This window comes from Aulostomus chinensis, chromosome 19 (assembly GCF_037954235.1).
Source record: "Aulostomus chinensis isolate RoL2024-O1b breed Wild chromosome 19, RoL_Achi_v1.0, whole genome shotgun sequence".
NCBI classification, from domain to species: Eukaryota; Metazoa; Chordata; class Actinopteri; order Syngnathiformes; family Aulostomidae; genus Aulostomus; species Aulostomus chinensis.
In genome coordinates, this window is record NC_141338.1 from 7,528,912 (window position 1) to 7,541,597 (window position 12,686).

Genomic DNA, 12,686 nt, shown 5'->3' on the forward strand with positions numbered 1-12,686 from the left:
TTTGAGAGCATGACCGGTTTATTTCCAACGCTTCCATCGTTTTCTCTGTGTTGTCTTCCTTTTTGAAATTTTGATAAAATAAAATAGTGACAAATAATTGAGTTACAATTTTTAAAAATCCTAAAACTACTGTCCCTCATGTCTTACGGACATATTACAGATCAAAATAATCATTAAGCAGTTGGTTGAATGTGTAAAGTGGGTCATCATAGAAGCAGCTTGTATATATAGATATTGAGCGTTACATTTTCAAGATCGGCACATGCCTGCAATATCAGGTAACTGACTTTCTACTTGTGGGGGGACAACAGTTAAAAATAGACTCAAACCCCGAGACCGCCGGCTCTGCTTAAGCTCATAACCAAGTCCTGCATCACAAGTCTCTATCCTCAACTGCACGGCAATGAAAAGGTATGTGCATGACTGGAAATCCCCCACCAGAACACTTTTATTATCTACCATTCGAATGTACCATGATGTTTATTTGAGGTTGTTTGCTGTCATGAGACGCGTTGTAAGTTGCTTGCTTCCCCACGTTACTACATTAAGAACACACACAGTGCTGTGCTGCATGATACGCTTCATGATAGTTGGAATAATTGAAATTAGACCATAACTTGCAGTGTTAGTCTAAAAATTATGAAAATGAATGAGTTGGTCCCTGAACACACATCTGACAATCAAGTCCTTCACATAGAAAATACTTAAAGTTGCAGCAGACTCTGGGGGGTTGTTAGACCAAGGATGGATTTATTTTGGCTCAATCATTTATGCAGGCGCTGACGGGTTTATTGTATTTTAATGTCAGTATATTAATAGATCAAACCCTAAGTAACAGGATTGATTTAGGTTCGATGTTGAACTTCCAAGTGACTCTTAAAGTGCAGCTCTGGTCATCTGCATGAGACACATTGTGAAAAGATGATGTATGAGAGTAATATTCCTGCAGAGCACGTGAAACACCTATGTATTATTCAGTCGTGCTTTTATTGTGTTTTACAACCTCAAAACTGAAGAGGTTTGTCACGGGAGTTGGGATGTGTATTTTCCAGCAAACATTTCAGTCCCGAGGGCTCGGCGAGGTGTCCTTCAGTACAGCAGGAATGTAACTAATGCAGGTCATGGGTGAAGATGTTCTGGTATTTTTCCAGAGTCTTTGCCACCAGCTCCTCTCTGACAATCTTGTATATCAGGGTGCATGTTTTGAAGCCTCCCCCTTCAACACTTCGCATCAGGCCTCTGCACGTACGTCAAATAGCGCGTAGTGGGTAACACGTGTGTGTGCTTTTTTAAATCAGTAAACATTTGTTGTTCCAATCGGTGAGACACTACATCAGTCCATGTGACCTTATAAAATTCTAAAGTCTTTAACTTAAACTAGGAAATATGTTGTTTAAGGGATGCGTTGCTGACCTCAGTGACCCAAATTCCCACCTTTTGAGTTTCATAGATTTCAGGAATCAGGCTGGCATTCGTTTGGAAAAACACATTTTGTAGCTAGCAGAATTGAACATTGTCTTTTTTTGTTCATATATCAATATATCTGTGTGAGAAATTATGAACTGAAAAAGAAGGTGTTGATTAAATGAATTACAAAATGATATAATATATGATACAACGCGATATGATAGGATACGGTACACTTTATTTTCCCTTTCTGAGAAATCTGCCTTTGACTTAAATGCTTTACTCATGGATGCCCCCACAGTCAAGTAACAACAGCACATGGAGCCCTCTATCTATCACAAGAGTAAAAGTGCATACTGTAAGGCAAGGCAAGGCAAATTTATTTGTATAGCACCATTCATACGCAGGGCAATTCATAGTGCTTTACAGAGGTAAAGAGAGAATTGAAAGTTAAAAACAGTTTAAAATCGAATATGTGAATTAAAACATTCAAAAGTCATTTAAAATAAATAAAACAGTTTAAAATCAATTCGACAGCAGACAAATCAATATTAAATCAATCCATCACCAGATCACCCAGATCAATACAGTACCAAATCAATGCACTATAAGAAGGCTGCGGTAAACAGCAGTGTTTTCAGCCCTGATTTAAATGAGCTGACAGTTTGTGCACACCTCAGAGGTTCAGGGAGTTCCACAGGTGTGGACCACAGAAGCTGAAAGCAGCTTCACCCTGCTTGGTTCTGACCCTGGGGACGCTGAGTAGACCTGTCCCTGATGACCTGAGGGGTCTGGATGCTTCATACCCAGCCAGCAGCTCTGACATGTATTTAGGCCCAAGCCCATTCAGTGACTTATAGACCAGCAACAGGATTTTAAACTCAATCCTTTGACACACAGGGAGCCAGTGCAGTGATTTAAGGACAGGCGTAATGTGGTCCATTTTCTTAGTGTTGGTCAGGACTCTGGCAGCAGCATTCTGGATGAGCTGCAGGTGCTTACTGTAATCCGCACTACACATACTGCATGTTGCAAGTAACATATATTGCATGGTTGAATAGCGCAATGAGAGGCTTCTGCTTCTGCAATCCCTGCAGCCTTGAGGAACATTGTTTAAAAGCCTGATAAAGGTAAGAACAAATAAGTTCTTAAAACGGTTGCGTTTGTAGTGGGGCATCGGCGTCTCGATGAATAAAACCTCAAAGAAGAAACATTTACAGTTTTGCAGAAACTAAAGTGAAAATAAGGAAAAATAGGCTTGTTTTAATGATAATCTGTGTTTTGTTGGTTTTGTTTTTACAATATCGTGTGCTGCAATGCAGTTTCAGACAATTTAAACATTTCTGTCTAATACTGCCTTACAGAATGTAACTACTTACAACTTCAGGTTTGTGAACTTGAAATTCCTTTGTGTTTTTTTTCTTCACGATGTTAATTGTTAAAAATGAATGGACATGGGTGATTGGTATACATATACATGCCCAGACCACTAGAGAGAAGTTGTAGTGCATGTGCTGATACCCGTTCCTGCAACACACCAACGTTTTTATCGGCTACAAAGTCAAAACAACAGGAAGGTTCCCTGTTGATAAGGTATTTTAAGAGTCCTTTACAAGCTTCTAAAATAGATGAAACGCGCTGCTTAAAGAGGGTATCTACTTTAGCGCAGATAAACATGTCACACAAAGGGACAGCTAGGGGGAGATAGCGGGCCTCCTTTCTGATGCAGTCGTAGGTAAGGTAAACATGCTTTGATCGGGTCATTTACAGACTTTCCCCTGTCATGCATTACTTTACAGGGACTGAATCAAAAACTCAAGAGTACAGCTGAACCCCTGGGAAGGAGATGAAAGCAGAAAATCTAGGAACCTTGACCCTGCAGCCAGAACTGTGTCATTTCCAACCCAAAATCGCTGTTTGAGTTCACAGAGCAACACACCGAGAAGTCCAGATGGACGTGACTCTTCCGTGCACCGACAACCAAACGCTGTCGCCGGTCTCTCACAATCAAACTGAAGATTCAGACACAGGACACCACCCGTCTGCTCATAATGAGACTAGAACAGAGACTGTGTCAGATCTCTCAGAACCTTCTGAACATTTATCAAACATTTCCAAATGCTCAGACTGTTTGAAACCTTTATCATCAAGCTTTAATTTTTCACTCTGCTCAGAGCCTGCACAAAAGGATGACGATCTCAGGGTTTACGGCTTCTGTGACTCATCGGAACCTATATTACCTCTTTTATCTCCTGAACTTATTCCCCCTTCATCCGAGCTTTACTCCAAACATGAATCAGTCTTAAAAGAAAAGTCTTCACTTCAACCTTTTGGGGGATTGTCTGCTTTTGAGAGTTCAACAGAGCAGCCTCTCCCCAGCTTCAGCTCCGAACACAGTCAAGCCTCCTTCCGATCATTATCGCATCAGTCGGATAGTTTGGAGAGTGATTCAGATGTAACGCCGATGCCAGACCTTTATATATTTGAAAGTGACACACGGGATGTCATCCTGAGCCCAAATGTAGATCCCCAGGAGATTAGAGGTCCTGAATACCCAACATTCACACATACAGAGGGAGTAGAAGTCCTGAGGTATGATTCAGCTGAGGTGTTGAGACATCATCAGGGCAGTGTGAAGGAATGGGCTGTGATGGACAATGAGTCAGACGTGAGCCAACACACAGGGCCGAGCCCAACTGCTGCCTGTGAAACAGACTTGATGTCAGTAAATGATGTGAGACACGGGAAGGTGGAGGTCAATGGTTTAACCTCACAAGGAAAGCGAAGTGACAGTCCTATTGAGCTGTGGCTCGACGCATGCCAGTATCTGGCAGGCGAGGATACAGATAATCCTGATATTTTGGGCAAGATGGATCAATGTGTGATACAAGAGGGGCTCTCAGCCACCAATGACTTCACTCTCCAACCAGAACAGACTCAAGTGTCAGGTTACAAGGCTGAAGGTAGCAGCAGGATTGGCTGGTCCGGCGATGACACCAAAGGTTGGGGGCCACCGGTTGAAAGGTGGTCATCAGTAGACAGCTGGGCTAGTGCACTCTCAGACTGGACTGAGCTCATCACTGCTTCACCAGAAGAAATCACATCTTCCTTCACAGAGATAGGGGCAGAGATAGATGCTCTGACACAGGCGCTAGCAGAGGTGAATACGCACGTTGATTCCGAGACTCTTAAAGGAGACCAGCAGGAGGCTCAGACACAGCCAGCCATGGGAGTCCAGGATCAACTTCTGGAAGAACAAAACATCCCAGAGAGCCCAGTCCTCTCTGGGCAGAGTCATCTGTCCTTCCGCCTGGAGGCTGCAGGACCTGAGCTGAAAGAGGTCGAGGGTTCCCAGAGTGCTGAATCCTTGTGTGACTCAACAGCCACTACCCAAGAGGAAAAGGAGGCACAAGCAGCTCCATGTCCCATGTGCCAGCACTCATCCATGACTTCACCTGGAGGATACAATGGTGTGACTACCACACTGACCCCTGGATGCACTGTTGATCTGGACCTTTCTCATTTCGATCTGTGCGTTGAATCTTTGGAGGGAGAGATTTTTATCAGTAAAGAGCAAATTACCCTGAAAATAATAGAGGATACAGATTTGATTGGGCAAGACACATCTGTAGAGCTGATATCAGAACAGGTAAGATGCTTTATTTTATAACCCTACTTGAAACTGTGTGTGGATATGTCACAGGTAAATGCTGACCCATACCTAAACACACTCTCATATATGACATGCACCACTTTCATGAGGCGTTTGGCATGAAAGCAGCAGTGGAAAGATTTCACCCTTCGTAACAGAAAGCATCACCTTTGCATGAGTTGTGCCGGCCAGCAGATAAATCAGTCATGCACTTTGTGAGAAATTCGAGGTCCTGCCCTTGTCAATGTTGTCATACCTACAGCATTGGTAGCCAGTCAGGAGGGACACAGAGTCCATGTATGAGGACTCGCAGGTATTGTCACCCCGCTCTGCATTAGAGCCATTCTTTTCATCACGGCTGTCTTTCATTCTGTATTATTGGTTAAGTCCTTTGGCCTCCATCTTAAAGAGTGACAGCCGTGTGTGCCAAAGGAAACAGGAGTGCCTGAGAGGAAAACTTCAGATGGACAGAAATGGCATCTAATAATAGCTTAAAGTTCAATTATAATAGCATGCATCCGTGGCGTGTCAGGGTGGAGGGGTGAGAGGAGAGCACAGCTGAGGACTGTAACATGACCTTCCCTTGCCAGCTCTCTCTCTTTCTCTCTCTCTCTCTCTCTCTCTCTCTCTCTCTCTCTCTTCATACAAACCCTTTAGTACACCCATTCCCTCAGCATCTCCTTAAAACCCAGGATCAGGACACCAAAAGGTCCGTGGGACTAGTAGACTGCTTTGAGTGGCTTGGGTGCGCTCAGCATAGCTGGTGCTCCTGTTTATAACAGAGACCCTGAAGGTTTCAGCTGCATGCAGGACATATGGACTGTGGGCTTGGAGATAGAAGCATGGTGTTTCATGAAGGTCTGCTTTGTGGCTCTATAGGAAGGTATGTGTTGAACAGGAGAATTAAGCGTTAGTATCTGCCTTCAATGTAATTGCATGTTAAATAGTTCAAAGTTAGAACGGTATAATTTCTTAAAACATTATTCTATTATCAGCCCTCTAGTGATGGAGTGTGTGAGGTGACGAAGGAACATCGTGTCCAGCCCACATCGGAGACCAAACAGGGCTGCGAGCCAGCAGTGGTCGATCATGATGGAATTGAAGCTTCAGCAGATCTTCATTCCCTCGCCACTCAGACACTGAGGAACTCCCACGTGCAGGGTGTAGACGGAGAACCTGGGTGGCACATTAATGTTCCCACTCACGTGTCGTTGGACACTTTAGCAGACCTTGACGGAACAGGTCAGGTGGAGCCACAGTGGGGGAGTCCTAAGTTTATTATGCCCTTAGCTCCTCTCAGTATCAGCTCCTCCCTCAGATGTAGGACAAGCACCAGTTTGGAAGGAGATCAAACTAGTGCCAAAGAGTCTTTCAGTGACAACAGAGACCTCACCCGGGATCATGTATCACCTTTGCCGACCACTTATGGGATTACTGACACTCCATATCTGGAAGGAGACAAGCAGTTGATTCATAAAAAGGAAAGTACAATTGATTTTGCAGAGGGACAACAGGACTTGCACACAGAGAGAAAAACAATCATCGAGGGGATTAATGACCTCAGCAGAGAGGTCTCGAGCCTGTCTGATGTCGCTGCGGATCATTTCGTAATCTCAGCAAAAAACCGGGTTGCGTTCATCACTTTGGACTTAAGTGACCCATTTGTCTCCAGGTCTGTTGTACAATCTGAAAAAGCTGAGCTAAATCCGAAAAAAGCTGAAAAGATGCCTCACAAAACAAACAAGAGCTCCTCAGAGAGCAAAACCCGCTCCAAAAAAGAAAAATCAGCTGTTCAACATCATCAGACGTCTAAGAAGCAGGACACTCATCATGTCCTGGCTCAGCAGACCTGCAAACAGAAAGAAACTCTTCCTGCGGAAAATCAAGATATGGCTCCTGAGCTGGAAGACAAGCAGGATAAACGAGTGACTGAGGCTGGTGTTGCTGCTGAGAAGGCTAAACCACATGGCAAGAAGAAGAAGAAACACGGGCAGAGTACAGCAGGAGTGAAGAGTGTCGTAGAGCCACCGGTGGAGGTAGAGAACGGAGCAAAAGCAAAGACAGCGAAAGGGAGGATCGATATGTTTGAGGCCAAGCTGGGTGCTAAAGCTGCAAAACCTCAGAAGGACAGTGATCCCCCAGGGAGAGCTGGGAAACCGCAGCCGGAGCCTCGGCAGGGGGGGAAACCTCCACATCACACAGAGCATGAGGACCACCCAGCAAAAACCAGTCCTCTGAATGATGACATTGTTAAAAGGCGACGCCTGTCAGAGGATAAGTTCGGGAAGCTCGTCAGTGTTTTGGAGACTAAACTAGCAAAGCCACCAGGAGTTTCAACTCAGGTGAAGAGCGACTCAGCCAAAGATGTCGGAGCGACTCGGAGGAAAGCGTACAGTGAAGTGGTCAAACAAAAAACAGCTCTAGAAGGTACGAGATTAACCCCCCATGGTACACGTGTGGAAATGCTCATTCTCTTCTACATCATGATAAAAGTACGTGACATCATTTACAGACCCCAAGGTGGTGCAGCCCATTCAGGCGGCGTCAGTGAGCGGAGACCCCCAAAGTTTGTGTCTGTGGTGTCAGTTTGCAGCTGTTTCCAGCGACTACACGGTCACCTGGAGGAGGGAGGGCGTCGCCCTGGCTGAGGTCAAGAGGAGGTACAATGATAGTTTACCACACAACTCACATCTCCACTTGTCCCCTCCACTTTTGTTACTCTCACAACAGTTCAAACACTGGCACATAGGAACCAATATTATAATACATTTTATAATAATACGGTATTCATATAAATTTGTGACCTCATCCCAATTACTCATTTCACTGTTATACATCATTAGAGCTGTTTCCAGTGTACTGCTTTGTTTGACCTAGTCTGACAATGCATTTACACTGTTTGCAAAAAGGTTTCAGTCATTTATTCCTTTAAGTACATTATTTCTGTGTCTGCTACTTTATGCTACTTTCATTCAATATCTCAACTGCTAAATTACTTGTATGCAAGGGAACATCAACCGAAAGGTTCTAAACATAAATGTACAAATGATTTTGAGCTTTTAATGATACAGTACCTATTTTGGACCATCTCGACTAAGTTTAATGTGCAACCACACACCGATGGAAAGACCATAAAGCTGTTGTGTTTTGTTTTAGGCATTTTTTTTTTTAAATGACACAAATTTTTGATTTAGAATCTAATGGCAGAGTTCATAGTTTATGAATTCGGAGTGTTTCTTCTTCCTCTTCTCTGAAGTGCAGGGGACGAGAGCAGAGTGTCGCTGACCGTCTCCAACACTTCACACAAAGACCTGGGCAAGTACCAGTGTTGCCTCAGCAGCCTGCAGGGATCAGTCACACTGGACTACCTGCTCACCTATGAAGGTATTTGTTTTAAATTTTGATTACATTCTTTCATTTTATTTTGTTTCATGTCCTCTTTTTGACTATCCTGCAGTGCTCAGTGAGATCGTCATCCCTCCAACTCCAAAAACTATCTCAGGTGAGTTGTGATCTCCTGGCAAGTTCCATGTTTAGTTCATGATAATAAAAACTCAGCTCGACCAAAGCGCTCTTCCTCCTGTCCAGACGCGGCTGTTGAGGTGGGGATGGAAGAGGAAGACGTCAACTGCTCCAGGCTGTTGTTCAAAGAGGATTTCTTATCAGAGCAACACTTTGGAGAGAACCATCCTGTCAGCATCGTCACAGAAAAAACCCACTTTGGGGAAGGGATGCACCGGCGGGCCTTCCGGACTAAGCTGCAGGCGGGTCAGGTGCCTCTGTTGCTGCCGGGACACTCCTGTGTGCTCAAAGTACACAACGCCATCAGCTACGGGACCAAGAACAATGATGAGCTCATCCAGAAGAACTTCACTCTGGCTGTGGAGGTAAGAAATGATTCTTTAAATCTTGGCCACTAGGCAGCATCATTGGTCAGGTTAACATGCAGCCTGTTGACTGCTACACTTATTGAACTCACTGCCAGCAGGTTGAGCTTCCTGCGTTGATGGTAAGTGTTGTCTGTGTCGGTGGCAACATCCTGCCAGCTGCCGGAGGATGTATACGGTGAATGTTCCCACCCATTAGCCCTTTGCTAACTTGAACGTGGACGTCGAAGTTAATCATGTGACTCTTTTAGATTTTCCAATCCGCCACCTTTTTATAATGATTGCCTGAGTAATTTTTTTGGCAATTTTGTTTTTTTTTCCCAAATCAAATCCTTATGATGTTTTGTCTTCAGTTTTTTTGTGTTTTCTGAAAAACTTGACAAAAATTACCCTGCCGACAATTTTAAGAAGGTGACGAAATGTGAACAGAGCAAAGAGATCAAAATCGAATCGTGGAATTTCTATTATCACAGATGTGTGATACTCAGAACAGTAACAACAGAGCAAGCTAACGATAGCGTCTCTGACATATATGGTTGTTGGTAGTACCTGTCTTTGCCAGAAGGTGGAGACAAAAATGCTGCACAATTCCTTTAATGTGGAACCTGAAACCTTAAGGCGCTGACACACTTTAACCATGTAAAATTTAAATTAGAGTTTAGAAAACTGTATGTAAAAATGCCAACAAAAAAACAAACACATTATGAGACTTTTCATCACATAAGACTTTATTCCCTTAATAATGAATATTGAGTGAAAACCGTGTTGTTGTTTTTTTCTTGTTTTATTTTGTCTTGACATGTATAATCAAAAACAAATGATATGAAAAGATTTATCCTTTACAAAAAAAAAAAGTTTAACATTTCCAGTGTTATTTCACCAGCCAGTAAAAGTTTAATAAACAGACTCGACATGTGATTTGACTCATTGTGCTTTAATTTTGATTTGATCAAAAAACTGGGTTGGGACTCGGCGAGAGCGGTCGCACTCCTCCTCTCTCCTCCTCTTCTTCTTTCTGTCTGTTCATTCTCTGTCTACTCCCCTTCTCCTCTACCCAAATCCCGCCTCTGCCCTCTCCACCTCCCTTGGGGTGGCAGCGCCGAGACCTTGGCTGCAGCCTAACCCCCCCAGGCTTGGCGGCGGGGCGCACGCTGCAATGCCTCGCTCTCACTTGCGTCCATTGGGACGACGGACTACTCAAGTTAAGCGCACATATACAACAAATGTATATGTGCTTCTTAATTCTGAAGTGTGCCATTATTACGATCAACCAGTAGTAATTGTGAATGTTGTGATAGCTGTATCAGGCAATTGAGTGTGGAATTTCTTTTCGCCTTTGGGTGACAATAAACTGAGTCTGATGTGATGTAGGAGTGTCAAGTTCAGAACACAGCGAGAGAGTACATCAAGGAGTACACGGCTGCAGCCCAGGCTGTTGAGGCCTTCGGACAAGTCCCGGAGTGAGTGTCAGGTGTGGTTAAAATATTTTCTATCATGAAGAATATTCAGAAATGCTCACTTCTCTTTCATTAAATTTCCATTAGAATCATTCCCATCTACCTGGTTCACCGTCCGTCCAACGACATCCCGTACGCCACCCTGGAGGAGGAGTTGATCGGGGACTTTGTCAAGTATTCAGTGAAGGATGGCAAAGAGATCAACCTGATGAGACGCGACTCAGAGGCGGGGCGCAAATGTTGTGCTTTCCAGCACTGGGTTTACCACAAGACTGATGGTAACCTGCTGGTTACTGACATGCAAGGTCAGGAAAGAAATATTAATATAAAACCCTAAAAAATATCAGCGTGCGAATTTTTGTGCTGAAGCTTTTTTGTGGTTTTCAGGCGTCGGCATGAGGCTCACTGATGTCGGGATAGCCACCTGTAAGAAAGGGTGAGCATTTTATTTGTTTTCTAAGAATCAGTAAAAGATTCTTTATTTTCGCTTCATACGAATAAATTCCTTTCTTTCCTCCAGATATAAGGGCTTTAAAGGAAACTGCGCAACCTCCTTCATTGACCAGTTCAAAGCTTTACACCAGTGTAACCCCTACTGTGAGATCCTGGGCCTCAAATCTCTCCAGCCGAAACCCAGGAAACCGGCACCTGCTCCAAAACCCAAACCACAACCTTCTTCTGGATCCAAGAAGAAAACCTTTGGCCCATCAGTGATGAAGGGGAAGTCCTAATAGAGGGAGAATCCTGGACTGAGGGGCTGGTGATTGACTGAAATTGTGAACAGGAGAAGAAAGACGAGTTTACCTGACGTTGATCATCTCTCGGATAAAGAGAATTTGCAGAATCAACAGGTCAACTCACCCTAAAAGAAACATTTTATTTAGTGATATTCTGTATGCTTTATTTTAATAAACCACAGAAGGAAACTTTATTAAATGCAGTAACACTTGAAAATCTGATGTGTTTATCTGCAGTGATGAACTGTGAAGTCTTAGACTGCTGATGAGGTGGGACTGAATTTTGTTTATAGTTTTTCTACGTCGGAACTGTTAGTTCATTAAATTAATGAGCTTTTTCTAATTGTTTGATTGGATGGCATACGTATTATTTTGAGTATGAGTGGGACGTGTGTGTGTGTGTGTGTGTGTGTGTGTGTGTGTGTGTGTGAGTATTGCACATAAATGTTTCTTTTAATTGTGTAATGATTAATGTTCATGTATTAAATATACTGATGCAGGACAAACTCGTGTTAATATTGGGGGGGCACATTTTGTACACAGTTTGCTCGTGTGCCTTTGTTTTTTTTTTTGAATTTGTAAAGATTTCTTGATTTATTTGAATTTAAGGGGGGTTGTTGAGTTGATTTGGCAACATTTTTTTTAAGGATTTATCCTGAACTTATCCAGCTCGAACCTGCAGTTCAATAGTTGGTGTTGTTTCAGACCCACATCAGTTATTCCATTATAGTCTGCTTGCAGGTAATTGACTGTATTGTTCTAGCATCTGCTTTAAATCCTAATTACCAACATGGTTCTCAGGTTGAAGCCAGTTTGGAAATTAACGGGAGATTCTTGTTATTAAAGAGATGCTGCTGGGTAAAGATGTGTCCTGTGTACAAATATCTGTTCATCTCAAATTTACCCTCCTGTATAGTAGCAACAAACTGTTTTGTAACATCTCTAGACAGGCATGAACACACACACACACACACACACACACACACACACACACACACACACACATATATGTATATATACACATACATACATATATATATATGAAAAGGTGTCCAGCAGCAAATTAGCACCATGCACTCAGGAGAAGTGGGTCACGCTGGGAGGCTCAAGATCATGTACCATGCATCAACACCCTGGATGTCTATTTACAGCTCTGCTCCTCCTGTGTGGTGTAACGTGTCCCACACACATCTCCAAGCTTAGTAAATAAACCAAAATAAAAGTTACACATACACCACAAAATCAACACATCTAACCAGCCAAGTAAAAGACTGAGGTCCTTTTCACACTGTAGCTATTTAGTGTGATAATGGCGTTTGATACACAGGACACAAACACCATTGTCACACTCCACAGCTCTGGAGGACATGTGGACATGGAGGGGGGTGGTGGAGGTGGTAGTGGTGGTCATAGTGGTGGACGGCTAGTGGGGGATACGATGCGGAGGACGGTTGATCTGGCAGAGTCAGGAGAAAAGTAGTTAGATGACATGGAAACAGCAATAAAATGCGATGAAGTCAAGATGAAAATACACTTAATTTATGGT

General features: G+C 43.3%; 1 protein-coding gene across 1 annotated transcript; it reads left to right on the forward strand.

Annotated features, from left to right (window-relative positions):
* Positions 1–3,358: 3,358 nt before the first annotated feature.
* alpk2 (alpha-kinase 2) lies at positions 3,359–12,155 on the forward strand. The gene is made up of 10 exons (XM_086188239.1): positions 3,359–5,056; positions 6,055–7,486; positions 7,572–7,719; positions 8,316–8,443; positions 8,517–8,561; positions 8,648–8,946; positions 10,318–10,406; positions 10,491–10,708; positions 10,791–10,839; positions 10,924–12,155. Exons 1-10 carry the CDS (start codon positions 3,359–3,361, stop codon positions 11,132–11,134), a joined length of 4,317 nt encoding a protein of 1,438 aa, XP_086044365.1. The 3' UTR covers positions 11,135–12,155.
* Positions 12,156–12,686: the final 531 nt, after the last annotated feature.

Bases quoted from the DNA above. Each gene is read 5' to 3' on its own strand.
- alpk2 (XM_086188239.1), top strand. From the start codon at position 3,359: ATGGACGTGACTCTTCCGTGCACCGACAACCAAACGCTGTCGCCGGTC. The intron at 7,487-7,571 runs GTACGAGATTAA...CATCATTTACAG, and splicing joins ACAAAAAACAGCTCTAGAAG to ACCCCAAGGTGGTGCAGCCC. The intron at 8,562-8,647 runs GTGAGTTGTGAT...CCTCCTGTCCAG, and splicing joins AACTCCAAAAACTATCTCAG to ACGCGGCTGTTGAGGTGGGG.